Source organism: Spermophilus citellus (assembly GCF_964194105.1).
Source record: "Spermophilus citellus genome assembly, chromosome: 18".
Classification (NCBI taxonomy): Eukaryota; Metazoa; Chordata; class Mammalia; order Rodentia; family Sciuridae; genus Spermophilus; species Spermophilus citellus.
The window spans coordinates 40,410,473-40,430,272 of NC_138200.1; the positions used below are offsets into that span (position 1 = coordinate 40,410,473).

A 19,800-nucleotide genomic window follows, 5' to 3' on the forward strand; every position below is an offset into this window, starting at 1 on the left:
CAGAGGCACTAAATATATACACAGAACGGCGTCTGCCCAACTTGAGGACTTCGTAACCTTCTAGAGAATACTAGCAGTGTTCCCATCTGACACTCGTGCTCTTTGAATGTATGCTTCTCAAAAATGTGAGAAAGGGTAAAAGAAATCCTAATTTGTTTTATCCTTTTCAGCTTTGACTTGGGACATTGTGACAAAGAATCTGGAGTCGTTCTTTGCAGAAATATAGCTTGGTAAATCTGAGGCTCAATAATCGATTGGTGTCTTTTTCCATTTTAAAAATGATGCTGGTCTCTGCGATCTCAGGTCTTTGCCTCTGTCTGTGTGCCCAATCAGGGAGGGAGTCACTCCTTCTATTAGCACAGTCTTTCTGCACCCAGGTTAGTTACTAGACCATTATCAAGAGAAGAGATTAGTCAGTTTTGCAAATTATCCCAGTTCTGACACTGGCAGCTGAGGTCCTGGGTCACTTACTGAACACTCAGAGCCTTAGTTTCTTCACTTGTGAAATGAGTTTCCTGAGGCTCCAATCCACCTAGTCAGGTTGTTGGAAGGATTAAATGAGATGCTGTGTGCCTACTTCACAGAAAGAGCGTCCAATTTTATAAGTCACTACATGGTTTAGTGGGTAAGAAAGTGAACTCTGCTACCAGCCTGCCTGGTTTGAATCTTTATTATTATTATTATTATTATTATTATTATTATTATTATTATTATTTTATTTTTTAGTTAAGAATGGACACAATATCTTTATTTCATCTGGTATTAAGGATGAAACCCAGTGTCTCATGCCAGACGAGCGCTCTACCTCTGAGCCACAACCCCAGCCCCCTGGGTTTGAATCTTAACCCCACTCACTCCTCACCAATTGTGTGATCTGAGGCAAGTGACATAACATCTTTGTACCTTGACATTCTTCTCTATAAGTTGGAATAGTAAATAACCTATTTCACTGAATTGTTAAGAGAATTTAAATCAGGATTGCATAAAAGTGATTAGGTGGAGCTTGGCACATGGTAAATGTCAAATAATCAATAGTCATTGTTATAGTTGTTTCTGTAGCTATTATGATGTGTTTTTATTTTCGTAACTACTATTAATGCTTTAATGATAGGCACATAAATTGATAATTTCATGTTTCTGAATTCCTACTTGAGAACCATACCATAAAATTATACAAATGGGTGTATGTGTGTTTGAGTGTGTGTCCCATCCCTGTCCATCCTTCTCCTGGTAAATATATGTCACTTAGTAGGTGGTGCTGACGTCAAAGACCCTGCCTTCAGTGGTCTTCAGTCAGGGATTGCCTTAGTCATAAGTGGATGTTGTCCAAGGACTAGTGCTGTGGCTCTGCCCTTGTGGTCTTCTCTGGATCATCTTTCCTTACCAGGTTGCCACTTCATTTAGAGTTTTAATGTCACATTGTCAGTAGCATGAACCACTTCATGATAGTGAGACATAACTTTGATTTCCAGAATATTAAGAAAAAATAGCATAATTAAGGGTGGGTGGGTTTACATGGTGACATTTATTCTTAGAGGCATACATTTTAGTTTTCATTGTCTCAAAATGGAAATAATGGGTTTTTTGTTGTTGTTGTTGTTGTTGTTATTGGGGATTGAAACCATGGGTTCTTTACCACAGAGCTACATCCTCAGTTCTTGTTGTTGTTGTTTTTATTTTGAGATAGGGTCTTGCTAAGGTTGGCCTTGAACTTGTGATCCTCCTGCCTCAGCCTCCTGAGTCACTGGGATTACAGGCATGCACCACCACACCCAGGAATCAAAATCAATTGTGAGAGCTTAATAGAATTGAACATTTATTTTATGTGTCATTCTTCACCCTGTGTATGCAATTTATTTCCCTACCTAGATTGTGAACTCCTAATGACCAGTTATTGTGATCTTGTAGATGTCCACAAAATAGCAGAGACTCAAGTAGCATTAATTTATTATGTGGAAATTTGCCTTGAGTACATGTGCTCAGTACAAAGTGTGCTAGGTCTGGACTCATGACACCTGATTTCTAGTCTTACCTCAACTCCTTTACTAACTTTGATATTCAGTGAATTATTTAAATTAGCTAGTCCTCAATTTCCTTATCCATAAAAATGTGGCTAATAGTACTTGCTTTACTTCACTCATAGTTTTTATGAGGATCAAATGAGATAATGTTCACAAAAACACTTTGCAGAGTATAAGTTTACATATATATTAGCTTTAGGCATAGGAATCTGATGCCTGAGTTAGATCTGGCTCTATTGCTTATTAATGAAATAAAATTTGGCAAATTACTTAACCTTTCTGAGTCCCATTTTTTTTTAAATCTGCAAAATGGAATTAAATAAGAAGTTCATCTCATAGAGTTATTATTAGGATCCAATGATGATGGGCATGTGAGGGGCACCTGGTGTGTATAATGTGTTCAATAATGTTAGCTGCTATATCATTATCACCATCATTATCCAGAAAGCATTCAGGGTAAGAGATATCAGCTTATCTGTTAGAGATGCACTGTTAATGCTGGACAGGAAAAGAGGGAGAAATAAAGAATGGCTTTGCCAGTATAAAAGTGAAGACTGATTTTAGTAGCTCTAATGTGGCACAAAGTGGCTAGCACTCTAGATTTATTCTACATCTCAGTAGCAGAGTTCTAAGAGAAATAAGCAGCCCACGCATATTGGCTAGTTATCATGTGTCAGGTCCTTCTCTAAGGATCTTCTGTGTGAAAAATGAATCTTGTCAACCCTTTGAAGGAAGTACTATAAATATCCTCATTTCACAGATGAGGAAACTGAGGTCCAGGGAGAATAAGTAACTGGCCCAGGGCCAACTTGGCCACTAAGTCAGTTGGCCATCCAGAACCTTATCCTCAAAGATAAGGGGGACTCCTGACTCACCAAACATAACTTTTACTTCATTACAGCCAAGAGCTGAGAAACCCACTCATCAGCTTTGCTTACGTTACATTCTGTACAGTCTAGATTCCAAGCTCAGATGGATTGATGTTAAAAGTGCCGAATCCCATGTACACATGTATAATTCCCCCAAATCTTTAATTTTTAGGACTACATATCTCTCAAGCTCCAAACCCCTGCCTGTTGCAAATTCCATAGGCACTTCCAAGTGCACATCTTGAAAACCAAACTCTTGCCTTGTAGCTTCGGGGAGGAATTTATTCTCTGTGCCTCACTTTCCTCATCTTCAAAATCAAGATGTCTCTTACATGATGTTGCCTGGATTAAATGGGACGATGTTAAGGGAATGCTTGTTGGCTTGGAAGACCGGAAGCATTAAGTAAATGTAGCTCATGTTCTTATTGCAACTTAGAACCAGTTCTCTAAGCCTGGGTGCAAGAGTAAGGTCTCTGCTGGGCCTTCTGGCTTTACTCTCCTGAGCTGTTAAAATTTCTACTTGGGCTTCGGTTTGGATGTTACTGAAAGAAGCAGAGAGTAGAAGAGGGGCAGATATATACAAAGGAGTGAATTATAACAAAGAGCCTTTCTGCTTCAGTTCTTGTGTAGAAAACATATGTTCAGTGATGCAGGCAGCAGTTGGGTTAAAGACACACTGTAGGGCTGCAGACAAAAGGCCCAGCTCTTCCTGCATTCACAGTGTTTCCCAACATATTCACTTGTCTCACTTGTTAGGGACTGAGCTGTCAGCTGGATCCTGTTGAAAGTGTGATTTCTTTTTCCCCTTCCCTTTCAAAGGCCTCCCTCCACCCCTCTCCCCCAATGTTTTACACTTCATATAATCCAGTGTGCACAGCGGACCTCTTCAGTCTTTGTGCTACTGATGTTTGGGGGAAGGAGGGAGCTGATCTGATGGAGATCTTGGATAACTTTTCACTTGCCCAAGAATTGGAAGGTGCTAAGCTACTCTTAGGCCAAACATCATCAGTGGCCCAATTATGTAGTGCTTGGTGTAGTTAGCCATTGCTTCATCTTCAATTAACAGTTAAGCCAGTGAACAGATGAGTGCAGATTCTGAGATGTGGTTCTGGAAATTAAGTGTGCGTGTGCGGGTGTGTGTGTGTGTGTGTGTGTGTGTGTGTGTATGTATGTTGGTTGGGTTGGGAGAGTTCTTGCTTTTATTTATAAAATGAAAAGGCAAAGATAAGACAAGGAATGCTTAAAACAGCTGGAGCAAAGTCATCTGTCATTCTAGTGCATTATATGAAATGTGTAGGTAGGTCCAGCAGAATTCTAGATCCAGATAGTATTGCTATGTACTATGGCTGTAAATCGAAACTTTTAATTTATTTTTTATTGAAGGTCTTACATCTCTGCTGGGTTTATTTCCATTGGTGATATTTTAGAAGGATGCCTTTATATATGACTTTTTTTCCAAGTATACATATATCTAATTTAAATTATTATGTATTGTCCATTAGACTACTGTCACAGTAACAGTAAATTAGAGATTTACAGAATTAGCATGCTACTGCTTCTGCTGCCGATGCGTATCTGTAAAATGGGAATTACATTATCATCATATTTTATAGAGCATTCCATAATTAAACAAAAACAGTTTCATAGAAAATAGCCAAGAGAACACTTTGCTTGTCTTTGCAGAGGTCTTGGGTTGGGTCTTCACTGCCCTATTATTGAGTCAATTTCAGTGCTGTTGTCTTTCTTTTTTCCCCAAGAGCCTTGCTCATGCTTTCTGTTTCCTGATACTGTTTATTAGTGGAGTGGCTCATTCTGGAAAGCACCAGCATATTCCAAAGAGGGAGAGGCAGCAAGGAGGCAGAGAATTTCCCATTGGTCTGAAGCTCTGAATGGATTGTTAGTTCATTTCAACAGAGGAGGCAATTATAGTCCTGCTGATGAACACACAGCCATGTGGAATTTCCCATATATGGAGTCTTCTGCTGGGAGAATAATTGCAACACCTCCAAATCCACAGACAAAAGATACTGTATAAATATTTTGTAATGGAAAGTAGCAACAAAGTCATCCCCATCAACACGTGTCAGAGCTGACAAAGGAAGCTTCTGAGGGTGTCATAATTTTTAATGCTGTCATTTGAAATTCTTGAAAGGAAGACATTGAAGAAATGTGTATATATAGAAGTCACTAGAAGCTGCAAGGATTTGAGGAGCAGGTAAAGCTAAGGAACTGCAAGTCGGGGTAGAACTACACTGAAGGTGACACCTTGTTACCTTGTCTGTAAGTGTCACCAGCCAACAGCACAACAACTGGAAAATAACTATATTCTTTTCCACATCCAGGGGATTCATTTCTCAGAGTTATGGGAAAGCAGTAAGGGTTACAAAAGTATATTTGTGAGACTTCCCCCCATTGTGGAAGTTTTCTTGTGTTTTTTAAAGGAAGCTAATGCTTTAAAAGCTAGCATGATTCCTGGGTAAGAATAATGATGCGGTGTCTTTCCCTCTCCACAAATCAACTTTATTCTATAGACTGCATGTAACAGTGATGGAGAGTCAACTCGACTGAAACCAATGAATCTATTAGGCTATTTGGAAAACAGAGGAGAAAAAAGAACAATGATTTTGTAAATTCCAGAAAGGTTAAAAAAAAAAAAAGCATGTGGGGGGGTCCTCAGTAAATATGCAGAGACTAGAAATCAAGCCCCATTTCCTATCATAAGAAGCCCGTTGTTTCAGCCGCAGTAGTTAATGTACTGTACGTGAAAGATTTAAGACTAGTTGGAAAGCTTTGCTTCTGTTTTATTAGGCTGCTATTGAAAAGCCAACAGCATAACTTCGACTAGGTGCTCTGAGATTTCTTAATGGGCTGTCAGGGGCAAGACACCAGGGCTGTGCTATACTAGCTCTTTCCTGTACATTAAAACAACAGGGGCCAAGCGATCACATACAGAAGTATGAATTACTTGATGCTTTCTCTGTTCCATATGGCCAGCCATGTCTTTGGCAATTAATCATGTACAAAATCAGTCGAGTGCTCTCTGAAGCATTGAAGTCAACATTTCGTTGTACCTGTGCCAGTGAGGGCCGTGGGGTTACAGTGTAAAATAGCAGGATGAGGGGCTGCTGGCGCCATGGCCCAAGCAGCTGGCTTCTATAAACAACACATTTTTCCCCCTTATTCACCCTTTTCCCCCCTTTTCTTTCTTTCTTTACTATTATTTTTCTTTTCCTTGACAAACACGTGGACTATTTTTTCACCTTCATCGGAAACACCAACGTTACCAGTTGAAGCTCTGAGGTCTGGCTGTGTACACTGCCCTGGTGTTGCGGGCTAGATGCATGGAGGCGGACCATCCTTTCTTCCAGCAGCCTGAACATTCCAGTGGTCATCCACACCGCTGTCCCCAAGACTGCCTGCAGTGCCTGGCAGGCTGCTGTGGCTCCCCGGCTCGCAGGGATACAGGATGAGGTGCAGGGATTTCTCTACTATTAGGAGGAAAAACAAGGTAGAAACCATGTACCAAAAAAAAAAAAAAAGGCAGAATTAAGTTATCATTCAAAGCCATGGATGCAGTGTTTAAGGTTTTTTTAAACAATCAATATCTTTATTTTGGTGATCTTCCCAATTTTTTAGGTAGTAATAGTAATTTCTAACATTTATCAAGTATTTTGTATATGCCTATCATTGGGCTAAGTGCTTTATGTGGATTATCTCATTTAATCTTCACAACAGTTTTAGAAGCTAGTTGCTGTTATTTACTTACATTCCTTTACAAATGAATAAACTAATCAAAGACACATCCCCCCCTCCCCGCCCCGTACCCTTTTCCCTTAGACATTCTCGATTACTCTCAGCTAACTCTCCTAGCGCACTAGTCCATGATGGGAAAATGCTGAATATGCCTTCCTGGTATGTTTTGGAGGACCCCCATCTGGTGAACTCTGCTGAGACATTCATTCACTAAAGTGGGTCTTTGAGAGGAGCAGAACCAAGTGTGTCTTAGGTGGGAATAAAAGGCTCCTTTGTCGGCAGCCTCTCGGAGAGGTCTGCTTTTGAGCCTCCCTTTCAAGGCAGCCCACTTATTATCGCTTTCCTTGGGAGCAGGCTCCAGGGCGGGGGGAGGGAGGGGGGGTCGAGGACAGCAGCCTCAAGTAGTCCAGTAGACAGGCACCCAGCGGTGACTTGGTGTTATCTCTTCACCGAGGTCATCCAGGATGTGTTTTCTCAAAATCAGGAAACAGGGGAAAGAAAGTTTTAACACTGTGTAAACATTGGCACCCCCAAAACCTCCTGCTCCTGGAGAGGGAGATAACGTAGGCAAAAGAGTTGCAAGGGATGTTTATTTGTTCTGCAAGCCATGGATCCAAGCATGCTGGAAATCTTTGGTGGTGCCCAGTCCAGTTTAGAAAATGTGAAGGCATCACTCAGCATTGAGCCACAGAGGCCTCACAAAAGAGCCATCTTAAACTGACAATCAGTAAATGAAGGAAGACCTGAGATCGACCTTTCTTTGATGGGACTAAGGCTATCTCAGTGGGTTCTGTGCCTTTCTTCTTAAAAAAAAAAAAAGAAAAGAAAAGAAAGGGGGAGGGGGAAAGGAAAGAAGAAAAAAATAAAGTGCTCCTGGACTTTTGAAGAGGGGAGCCCTGGTTGGGTTTTGACAGCCTGTGGCAGCATTGATGTGAGGAAATAGCTTTCCCAGCTGATAACATCTTAAGCCAAGTTTCTTCACAAGTTGAACCCTAGCCCTCATTATCAGTCAGAGCATATCTTTGTAATTTGTGTGCGCAGAGGGGAAATACAACCTTAACATGAGACAGCTATGTATATGAAGGGTGTCAGGAGCTGCCTTTTTCCCATAATGACAGTATTACTTCCTTGCTGGTGGTGAAGGTGAAGATAGAAGGTGAGAAAGGTATGCACTTCTGGGGTCCTGGCATCGATAGGCCTTCTGAAATTGCAATAATGTTAGCAGAAAAATCTTTTTTTGTTTGTTTGTCTGTTTGTTTTAATAAACTAAGCAGAGGAACTACTAGCCATGTTTGTGAAATGTCACTCTGTTTCTGTGCATTTGATGTGTAAGAAAGATTAAACCTGAGTTTGGGAGTTAAAGGCCTAACAGAAGCTGATATTCCATGTCAGAGAGGACCCCAAAGAATTAAAGACTTAAATAGAATTATTAGCAAAGAGTGCACGTGCAGTTCTCCTTTGAGATCTCAGAGTGATTCCTCTCTAAAAACCCTCTGTGAAAAACTTCTGCATGATGTTGTAGAACTGGGGAACCCTGAAAGTTACTGAATGTACCAATGTGTCCAGCAAAAATTAGCTGGATTGCTCTGTTTAAATTCAGAATTGGGAGAATTTTTTTTTAAGAAAAATGTGAAACTTAAGCCTAAAGTTTAGTGGACCTTAGAGTTTTGGTTTTTCTTTTCTCTACCTCAATATTTCTGTCTCTCTGACTCTCTGGTTGTAGATTTTTTTGCTTTGGTGTTGTGCATCAAATTTTGAGCCAAGAGAAATTAAAGACCCTGGGGAATTCTCAAGGGTCCTTAGTATGCTGTGTGTTGCCAGAGCCCAAAGTAGTTTTCTCTATTTGAAATGGAGAAAGGTAGACTTCTTTCTTTGGCTTATTAGGAAGATATTAAATATGATCATAGTATAACGAAACTATATTTTTTAGAAATATCTCTCCAAATGAATATTGGCTTAAGTAGTTTTCTAGTAAAGGTGCATGTTTATTTTTCTTGATTCTTTCCCCTTTTTTACATAAAAATGGTTTTACAACATCTTTCCTGTAATTACCTTCAGGAATACTTTGAATCAAATCAAGGCTTATTTCAGTTAATATTTTTGACTTGAATAGTATTCTTTGCTTGATCCTTTGCCTTATTCCCCAGTCCTGCCCTGGTATGTCATTTGTCTTCATTTATTCACAAACATCATCAGGAGGTCTACTTTGATGGCATGTGGCCATACTAGGTGCCTTGGAATGGTCATGGACTCTGTCTGTTCTAGGAGGGCTCACAGTCCAGAGGAGCAGACATTTGGATGAGTACCTTAGTGCAGTGGAACGCGAGGCGGTGTATGAGATGCTTGGAGGCGCAGAAAACACGTGATCAGCTCTACTTAATTTGGTACATGGATTAGGCTCACTGTAGACTTTACAAGAGAAATGTTTTTTTGAAGAATGAATAGGAACTGTAGATTAAACAAGGGTATGATAAATGTAGAGTATAGAACAACCGTGTGTTTTATGGAATAGAAGATGGCAGGAAATGAAATTTGAGAAGTAAGCAGGACTTGTATCAAGACTTTTTGATTTGTGTGTGTGTGTGTGTGTGTGTGTGTGTGTGTGTGTGTGTGTTATGCCAGGCTAAAGAATTTGAGCTTTCTAAAAAAAAAAAAAAAAAACAACAACAACAACAACAAAACCAAATTATTCTTTCATATCTCTTAAATGCCAGTAACTGAAGCATATAAAAACAGAGGTGTTCTGAGTATTTTTGTTTTTAAGTTGGACACAGTACCTTTATTTTATACATTTATTTGTATGTGGCACTGAGGATCAAACCCAGTGCCTGACATGTGTTAGGCAAGTGCTCTGCCACTGAGCCACAGCCCCACTCCCCATGTTCTGGTTTAAGTGGGGTTTTGGAGGTCAAACCACCTGCATTGTGTCCTTGGTAACCCTAAGGTACTCCTTGGGCTTCATGAAGATAGCTTAGAAGCATGGCTGTCAGTAAGACAGAATTAGTGGAAGGGAGGTAACATGTTCAGACTTGGACTTCTAAAAGGTTACACCTGAAGCAAGGGAATTCACGAAAGGGGTGAGAAACGAGTTGGGAGGCCATTGCATGCTTCAGTGAGGCATGAAGTTTGAGTCATGTAGAGGAGAGAGTGGCACGATCTAGGGGCTTGTCGAGGGAGGGAAGGAGAGGTGACTCGAATGATTCCTGCAGTTCTAGTTGGGTTGTCACGTGAATAATGGTGCCTGTTAACCACTCTGAGAAACCAGGCAAAGGACTGGGTAGATGGAGAGGGAAGAGACTGGGGAGCAAAGGTAACCAGTCCAGTGTGGCCAAGTTAAGGCTGAGGTGCCATGTCTGCAGCGGCCTGTTTAAGCAGGGGCAGCCAGTGTAAGTGGCAGTATGGCACTAGAGCTCAGTGGTAAGGTCTGCTGAGGGTAGAAGCGTGGATGTCATTAGTTTACAGGGACCCTTAAAGCCATGGGTGAGACATCACCCTCACAGAGAGCCAGCAGAGGAGACGAGAGGAGAAGGAAGGTTATAACCTTGGCATAACAACAGTTGAGAGTCACAGAAGGAGGACCCCACCTAGGAGTAAAAAGGACAGGCTCCGTGTTGGGCCGTGGCCTAGCAGAGAGATGTCCATTAATGAAGAGAGGTCAAGTAAAATCAGGACCGATTCCTAGAATAAAAGCCATCCTCAAGGTGATGTGCACCTTGGGGATATGCAAAAGATTCTGCCTCTGGTTCCTGGTGCAGGTGGACGTTTTTGGGCTGTGACTGTTAATAGTTGCTGATGTCTGCTTTATGTTTTTCACTTAAAGTAATAAGTACTTTCAGGAATTCCTTTGTTAAGCAACCTCACTGCAAGGTAGATTAGCTACGTTTAAGAGGGAACTAAGCAATAGTGAGCAGAGTGGTGTATGCACCCGGCAGCTCATCCCCACCAGAACCCGCTCTTCCTGTCTGTTTGCAGATGTGGAGATGATCCACGGCAAGGAAACAAGTGAGATTTGAACACCCAGCACTCTTACGGATATGCCTAGTCCTTTCTGATCTGGCAACATTTCCATAATTTCTATTGAAAAAGAATCATTATTGAAATGAAATTTCTCCTCCCTGGCATGTTCCCAATTTGTGGCTTGTTCTTCTATTTTGAGGGGAGACTGGTATTAGGGGACTGTTCGAAAATCGATACTTATCTGAAGACAGTTCTGTGTTACTACTAATGGGAAAAATGGCCTGTTAACATTTCCCTGGGGAAAGTCGACCCTTGAGGAGCTGACACAGTATGAAGAGAAAAATATCACCATTAATTGCCGTGTTAAAAGAATGCTCTTTTGACATTCTAGAATTTCCTTTTGTGCATTGACTTCTTTTCACCCTAAATTTTGTGACGTACTGCATTTTAGGGTCTGAATGATGAATCTAAATTTACTTTTTATATTCTAATGTTGAAACTAAATTTTTGTAATGGAATTTATTTTTATCGTCCATATTTCTCTGTATTTTTACTGCTTATTCATTAGATGTGTTTACTTGTAAACTTGTTCTCTGCATTCTTTCATGTTAAAAATGTAGTAGAAATGAAATTTTTAATTGAATTTTATAAAATTTTTGCACAATAAAACTGGCCCCTCCCCCCCCTCTCCATACAGTTCCATAAATTTTAACATATGTATACACTCATTTAACCCCACTACAATTGGAATGTAAAATATTTCCTCTGTCTCTGTAGTATTGCCTTTCTTAGAATGTCATACAACATTTAACCTTTTTTCTAGCATAGTGCCTTTAAGATTTATCCAAGTGGTGGCATGTATCAGTTGCTCTTACCTTTTTTTTGTGGCTGAGTAGTATTCCATTTTGTGGATGTACCACAGTGTGTTTTATCCATTGACACTTGAAGAACATTTATGTTGCTTCCAGCTTTTGGTGATTATGAACAAAGCCTCTGTAAACATTTGTATGCATGTTTTTGTGTGAACATAAATTTTTTTTAGATAAATTCGTAAAAATGGAATTTCTGGGTCTGATGTTAAGTGTATGTTTAATTTTGTAAGTAGCTATCAGACGGCTTTTAGTATCACAATAATGTGCATTCCTACCAGCCATGTATAAACTTCTAAAAAATCAGATACTTTTTGAATTGGGCTTGGCAAATTGTGTTTCACAGTGCTTTGAGGTTTTGAGGAGATGCCCCAAGACAAAAGAGAGGGCTGGAGGCCAGCCTCCATACCAGAAACAAGGAGAACTGCTTCAGTTTCACTTGCTGTGTGCATTGGAGTTCCATGTAAGACTGCACTTGCAGGGTACTAGATCTATCTACAAGGTGGTTAGGAACCACTGTGTAGGGCATTGCATCTAGAGTGTGGGATGTGGACCACAGGTACCACCCAGATGATGCCAGTTGACACCTGGGGACTCTGCGTGTAGTGAGGACCATATGGTGAGAAAGTGAATCCCTCTCAGCCTCGTTTCCATGCATCCATGCATATGAGGGCACTTTTCATTTAAATCTGATACATCTTTCATATTCTCCAGCCCTTGTCAATATCTTCTTTTACAAAGAGGGGGGCCTGCTTCAGTCTGAGAGCCTTTAGCAAGTGGTAATATCTAGAATAAGATAAAACATATTGCTTGTTTTTTTAATATACTTACTTTTATGATTGTTTTCTTATTTATGACAAGCATACTGTTTTTTCCATTTTTCTTTTGAAGTGAATTTATTTTATGTTTTAAAAATGGGTCCATTATGTGGAATTGAGGAAGGGGGTCAAGGGGTGGAAGGGTGGGTAAGGGGAGCAACTGCAGAGTGAAATTGACCAAATTAGGCCATAGGCATATATGAAAACATTACAATGAATTCCACTTTTATGTATAACTATAAGGCACCAATTTAAACAACAGTAAATCAATAGAAGGAAGACCAGTAGTCGAGAAAGGGGATCAGCAGGGAGGAGAGAGGAGAGGGGAAGGGGAATGAGCCAACTGTGTTCTATGCACTCATGACCATGTCACGTGAGTCTCATTACTGTGTCTAACTGTAATGTACTAATGAATACAAAATTAGGTCATCTTAAAGAAAAACATTAGAAATTATTTAGCTTGTGCAAATGTCTGGCAAGAATCATGAGGGCATGCTAGAATGGGAAACTCTGAACTAGGAGATCTATGTTTTTAAAAAGACCTTGACACAGATCCTTTAGCGAAGTGAAGAGCCCCTTGGTAAAGCACCCAACTCTCTTAACTTATCTATTTTATGAATTTATTATTTATGTAATAGGGATTTCTTAGAAGGTCTTCTCTGGTTCTTTGTTTTTGCAGTACTTATTTTTCAGGTTCCTTCTTTATGTATAGATTTGACAAAAGCTCATTAAAATTTGTTAGAAAGAGAATAGAAATACAGTGGTGAAGTGCACAGACCATGTCCTCTGCCCTGTGAAACTTCACTTTCTTAAATCCTTCCTCCCCTTCCTTGTGGTGGGGGGCTGTTCAGGGTCCGTGGATAAAATTTAAGTGACGTGAAAGGCAAGGAAGTGCTAAATGACCTTAAAAAACACTCTAATAGATGCAGAGAGGAAACTCATTCCATTCCCATCAAGGTTTTGGAGCCATCTGGATGTGTATGGGAATTCTATTTTATACATTTTTTATATTTTGGTAAAATAACATGTATGAAAGATATAATAATGCACTATACGGCTTTTTGATGCTCCTTCCAACTTTATGTGAAATAAGGAGTCACAGGCAAGGAGAAGTGCTGTGGTTAGAATCCTCATTGATAACCAGAGCCTCTGAAATTAGACAGCTTTTAGATCAGAGGTCACAAATTGGCAATGGCCTACGCTCTGTCCAGCCCATTGGTATTTCTTGTTTGGCCCCACACGGTATTTAAAAACCTTTTTTAAACATCAGTTTACAGCATTTACAAAATCAGGAGTTTTTGTATTTAACCCCTACCCCCATCAATTTCTTGTTTATTTTGAAACTTCATGAATCTGGCACTTCTAAGCCAGCTTTTCTGAATGGGGGAGTTGGCAGGCACTGTAGCGTGGCTGCTGTTGTGTCAGAGCACATACTCTCTCTGGGTAACCTTTACTGAGCCCATTCATGTTATCTGCCTGGCCCTAGTGGGTTTCTGAATTTGCAGCCCTTGGATTCAGAGTTTCAGGTATTGGAATTGCCTGGAGAAGTGGAGCATTTCTCTCTGGCTGGAGCCTGACACCATTGCTGTGGGGGGAGCTGACTGCATGTCTAGCTGGGTCCATCTGCACAGTCTAGTCAATGCAATACTGGACCAAGAGGCAGAGGTCAGCATCTTTTTCCGAGCTGGTACTAGTCAGGTTGATCTTGGATCCTTCACCATCAAGATACCTTATCTGTCTGTGTCATTTAGGGTTTCATTCTAAGCAATAAAATCAATTTCTGGTAAATTGAAACTAAATGAGACTTTATTAAAAGGATACTGAAAACTCAACCTAACAAAGGAAAAGAGAATGATCTGGACTTAGAAGGTTCAAGAAACTAGGGTTACCTCAAGGACCATGGGGGGCAGCAACTAAAGAACTAGATGAATAGCCGCCAATTTTCCCCTGTCTTTATCATTCTTCTCATGGGTCTAAAATCCAATATAAGAGAATCCAAGACTACAAACACTAAGGGAAAAGACTCTCCCAAGAGGTAATCTGGGTGCTGTTGCCAGGGGACCAGGTATGGGTGTAGGCAACAGAAACAACAAATATTCACCACACTGCTCTCTAGGTGGTCATGAAGATATTAGATACACATTGTAAGACACCATAGAGGAGTCGTTTTTCATGTTACGGTAAGAACCAATTATGAGTGCAAGAAAGTCATCAGCTGCACTACATCAATTAGACAAGGAGTATATGGCATTAAGGGCCCAGAGCCCAGAAAGTGACAGTTCCATTCCTTTTAGCCATTTCCTCGGTTGTAAAATCTCCAAAGAAGCCACACTGACTTGAAATTAAAAATAATATATAGAAAAATCTAAAGATGTGTGTTGAGATATACTAGTCTTTGTGATTTTTGTGCTTGTTTCTTTCTTTGCAAGATCTGAATTTGCAGCAAGCAAAGAAAATGAATGGAACCCCTCCTCCCACCCCTTCCCCCCAAAATCATTGGCGTGGGTAGAAATTGAAAGTAATGATTCCAATACGAGGCAGTGCAGCAAGCCTCAGTTGGGCGGCAGGAATCAGAGTGCGAAAGTCAGAGACTGCTCTTTTTTTTAAAAAGGCAAAACAAACAACTCACAGCGAAGTGTACGTGAAAATCATTTCTAATAATAGCTCATGGTAGGCAATTCCCAGGGAAAAAAAATCGTTGGTTGCTGAGAAAATTAGAGTGAGAAGGCACAGTGTCTTGATGTGTTACTTAAGGCAATGGAGCTTTGGAGTTTACCTATGTGCCATGTACATTGATTAAATACAAAATATATGCTGGCCATTTTTGGCCATCATTTACCGTATTGATTTGTTAGCAGGGGAACTGTAATAAAAAAGCCATTGATTTACTGTCCTTATTTGCTTATGGGCTTTTTTTTATTATTAATTTTTCACTTTTTCTTTCTCTCTTTTTTTTTTTATCTTTTCTTCTAGACAAATGCTGTGCTTCGGGAAGTTAAAAGAGAGGGGCTCCCCATCGAACAAAGGAATGAGATCCTGACGGCCATCCTTGCCCCACTCACCACACGCCAGAACCTGAGGAGGGAGTGGCATGCCAGGTTAGTTTTGTCATGAAACGGGATTTGTTGTCCCTGACAAACAAGAGCTATATTTGGCTAAGCCTTTCCTTACCATTGGTCTCGTCCCTCTCATTTGAGAGGCCGTGAAAAATAAGCAAGTTCAAGACGTTTGCAGCTAAAGTTAGTTCTCCTGCCTAGGCTAACCTACATTAATTGTAATGATCCATGACACCGTCTGTATGTGCATGTGATTTCTCCCTGGGTAACGTTTAGCATACATGTTTGCATCTTGAGCATAATGTAATGTAAGTACCCGAAGCTGAAAAGCTCTTTTTTACTCAGCAGTCTAGCAGGCCTGCATTGCTATTCAGTCAGGCAGATAGATGTCTGGGAAATCCACATAGTGCTCTTCTGTCACTGGATGCAGAGCAGATTATTCGAAAGTAGTCTATTTTTTCTACCCCATTTTTAGAATCGACCAAGATAGGAATTAGTTTTTGTTCCAACCTAGTTTCTTTCTACATGGAGTTGCCTGTGGTTAGAAAGCTGTTACTGGTGGAAAGTTTCTACGAATCATCACTTTTTTACAGAATTGGTGCTTGCATCATGAATAGCATGTTATCCTGCTCCTTTTTGAAAAGATAATTGATACATGGAAGGTTGGAACTAGTACCTCCAAGTGTGAGAGTGCTCCTTTACATCCATGGTTTGTAAAAATTAAAGAATCATCATCCGTTTGTAAGCAAGAGGGAGAGGAATTGGAAAGATTTACTGTATTTTGTCTCAGAGTCTTATTTGATACATAAAAATTCTGTGTGCCTGGAGTCAAGAACATTTATTGATGGCCATCATATTCTCCAAGTGACTTCATATAACAGCGTTTATAATAATTGATAGCTTCACTAGTAATAATTATCATAAAAATAGATTTGTCTGAACAAGGCTGAAGAGATGAGCATTTTCCAAGAAAGGAGACAGTATGAACTATTGATTTGGATTGGATATCAGAAAGCTACTTTTTTTAAAAAAAAAATATGAGTATTATCTCTAGATTCAGACTTGCATGCAAATAATAAGTTAAAAACTCATAATAATATTCCCCCTTTTTCTTGTGTGGCTATAGCAAATGGCAGACAGTTTCAACTACAATAATGTCTGAATAATTCCAATTTAACTTTCCTTAATTTTAGACTTTTTTTTGTAGGACTGTCTAAGTGGTATATTCGTTCAGGTCCTTGCGTTTTGTTCAATTATAGGGCATCAGCATGGCGACATGGAAGAGGCATCCTCCTGTTCCATGTATCTTCCTCCTGGTGATTCTTATTAAGTAGGAAAAGGAGGAAGAAAGAATTCCCCTGTAATCTCTTTCCCACACCCCTTCCCCCAAAGACAGCACAGTCCAGAGAGAGCAGATGTTGAGCATGGCCGTCCTGTGTTGAGTGCATTTGGTTTGTTAACAATAATTTCCTAACACACCAGATCCTCAGACAACATGGCCAAAATGGCCTGTTTGAAAAGGAGTCTGTTTTCAGCATTTCTGGCCCTTACTGCTAACAATTTAATCAGGAGCTGGAGCCAGTGTTGAAGTTGATGTAGTCTAGCATCTGAAACAAAAATTCTTAAGTCCTTTGTGGCAGGGTTGGAGGAGGGAGAGAGCTTAGCCACTGACACTCTGCAGACACCCTTAAAACCAAACACCTGAAAGACAATTTCAAGAGGGTGATGTCTCCAGCGTGCCGAAGGCCAAGTGTCCTCAGAGTATTGAATAACCGCAGTCTTCCCCCAGCTCTTCTTCACCCCCATGTGATGTTTCCCATCCGGGTGCCCTATCTCAAAGACTCATCCATATGATCTGTGTAAACAGACAGTCACCATATCCCTCTCTTCCCCTCATCAAAGTGTCCCCTGGCCGTCTGGAGTGAGGCATTGCCTGGAGTAGCCATCCAGTGTGTGGTGAAAGTTATAAACCATCCACGGCAGGGCCTACCCAGCCGCCTGGGTTTCAGAGATTGGCCTATTGTGTACTTTGGAATTACATGAGGAAAAATGTGCCTTGACAGAAAATAATTAGCACTCACCAAAGGCCAGGCAATAGGTTACAGCATTTTACTTTCATCAAAGCTATCAGGGGATCAGTTAGATTAGATAATAGAAATTTTTTTCCTCTGAAAGTTACATACAGATGACTCTAATTATCTTATATTGCACATTGGAGAATGCATTATGAACTGTACAGCTTGGAGAAATTTAGGTCAGCCGAGACTCTGCAGCTGGCAATAACTTGAGCGTAAGTCTATTGTAATAAACCTTCTCGGCGGCAGGTTCATTTATGATCACCAGATCAGGCAGAATATTTTCAAGGCAACTTGTAACTGCTGAGTCCCCAAATATTTGTGTCTTTCTCAGGCCAGGAGCCCAGCCATTGTTTGAGACTCGCTGCAGTCTTTTAAACCGAAAGCATATGTTGCCTGTAATTGAGCTTCTTGAGGAAAGTGTCAATTCTGCATGACTCGGGGTAACCGAGTTTGTCACAGTGTCACACAACCCTGCGATTCTAGAGGCACATCTGAGTGCTGTGGGTTTCCTTCCCCAAACTCGGTAATCCCATAAACAGCCCTCTCCAAATAGGCTTATTAGGGCTGTCTATTCACTTCCCCAGAGTTGAATGATCCAAAGAACGTCAGGAGACGCTGTGTGAATGCAGGGTAAGTGTTAACAGAAGTGGTACAGAATTTCTGAAGATTTGTCTTTGTTTATACAGTCCACTCTGCCTGATGGACAGCTTGTTATAGCTTTTAAAGAACTGGGCAAGCCCTCTGATCTGACCCCTTCTTGACCTCCGCAGCCCAAAGGTCAGTCTGCAGCTAATAAACTCTGAGGTTCTTAGGGTCTACTGTAGACGGAGGCAGAAAAAGAGCAGCTGCAACGACTGGGTATCCCAGGATCGGCTGCTTTGGGGTCACTCTCTGATAATGAAAATGATTACCAAATTATATGGAAGTTTAACCGCAATAGTGAGTCAGAGGAGGGTGGAGCCCAGCGTATTAGGTTTGATAAATGAACTGTGAAGAGGCCCATCTGGCTCTCAACATCTTTTCTCCCCCTCTTTCCCTACCAAGGGGAAACATTTTAAAATAACAGCACTACATATAGACTCAATGACCCATGCAAGGAGCTGGAATGGATTAAGATTTAATGGTGACAGTGGAAGGAATTATCATTTGAAAGGTGCACCAAAGAAAAGGTACAGTTCAGCGTCCATGCCCGAGTTGTTTTTCTAAATAAAATATAAAAATCAGTGCCTTTGTTTATTTTATACCCATCCCCAACCTCTTGCCTAGACTGCTGGAAATTTGGAGGCCATTGTTTATCATGAAATAATTATTCGTGGTCAGCTTCAGGGGGGAAAAATAAGGGCCTCCTTTGCCTTGAACATGTCAGAATGAGAATCAGGCGTTCCATTTCTGCCCGCTTGCTCAGTTTCAATGGTGTAGGTTAATCAAGTTAGAGAGAATGCTTTACAAAAAAAAAAAAAAAAAAAAAATCTGGGCCCATATCTTTGTCTGACTGTTGTGCGTGTTTCAATATTGGATCTAGGTCTGGCTCGAGGACACTGTTTTATTCCCACTCTGAGTTGGCAGTTTTTTCTGTCAAAACAAGAAGAAAGTGCATAATGTTCATTGAGTAGATTGTTTGTTCCTTTCTTGATTCCTCTTTCAGAGGAACATCACAGTGAAGATAATTAGTGCCAACAGTGGCTAGGTCACTAAAAGCTATATGTCTACTTGCTGTCAATTGATAATGGCAATCTCCTTTAAAACTCCCCCAGTTTCCCATGAGCATGGTGTGTCCTGGTTTCAGATCAGTGACGCTGGAGACCAGGAAACTCTGCTTTCCTGCAGAGACACTTGGCACAAGCCATGACTCTACTTTCTGAAATGAGGATGGTTTTATTCAGGAAGCATTTTTTGTATATTCTGTGTACAAAATACTTCATGAATGCTGTGCGTGCTATAGAGTGCTGAGCAGCCAGTTTAAGGATTATCTGGGGACGAGAATGTCCCAAGTTGCTAGAAAGAGGTGGTGAAGGCCGAGGAAAGGAAACTGATGGAGCCATCGTCACCACAACAGAGTGCGAGTTGCTCACAGCCTTTCAGGAAAGTGTTTAATTGGGGATGTCTCAGCAGGCTCGGATCATTGTGGTATTGAAAACCCCTGACACTGAGGTATATTGTCTACGTAATAGAAGCCCCCGCTCCAGACTAATTATATTAAATATAGAAATGAAAAGGCTTCTAAATGTTACCTGAAGTTAACATTTTTCGTCCTAGGTTTTGCTTTGGTATATTGTGTGTGGGGGTTTGCAGTGAATAGAAAATTGGGTGAAGGGTAATGTAGAGAGATGGGGAGCACTCTGAGAAGTAACTGTGCTTTTTAACTATAAAGGAGTGCCT

At 40.6% G+C, this 19,800-nt stretch overlaps 1 protein-coding gene across 3 annotated transcripts in view; it reads left to right on the forward strand.

Moving 5' to 3' along the window:
- The window catches only part of FTO (FTO alpha-ketoglutarate dependent dioxygenase), a 374,809-nt gene that overhangs the window by 207,632 nt on the left and 147,377 nt on the right, over window positions 1-19,800 (forward strand). For all 3 annotated transcript variants that reach the window (XM_081275884.1, XM_081275885.1, XM_081275886.1), the window contains exon 8: window positions 15,261-15,385. In XM_081275884.1, the coding sequence (XP_081132010.1) occupies window positions 15,261-15,385 (125 nt within the window). The remainder of the gene's footprint in view (window positions 1-15,260; window positions 15,386-19,800) is intronic.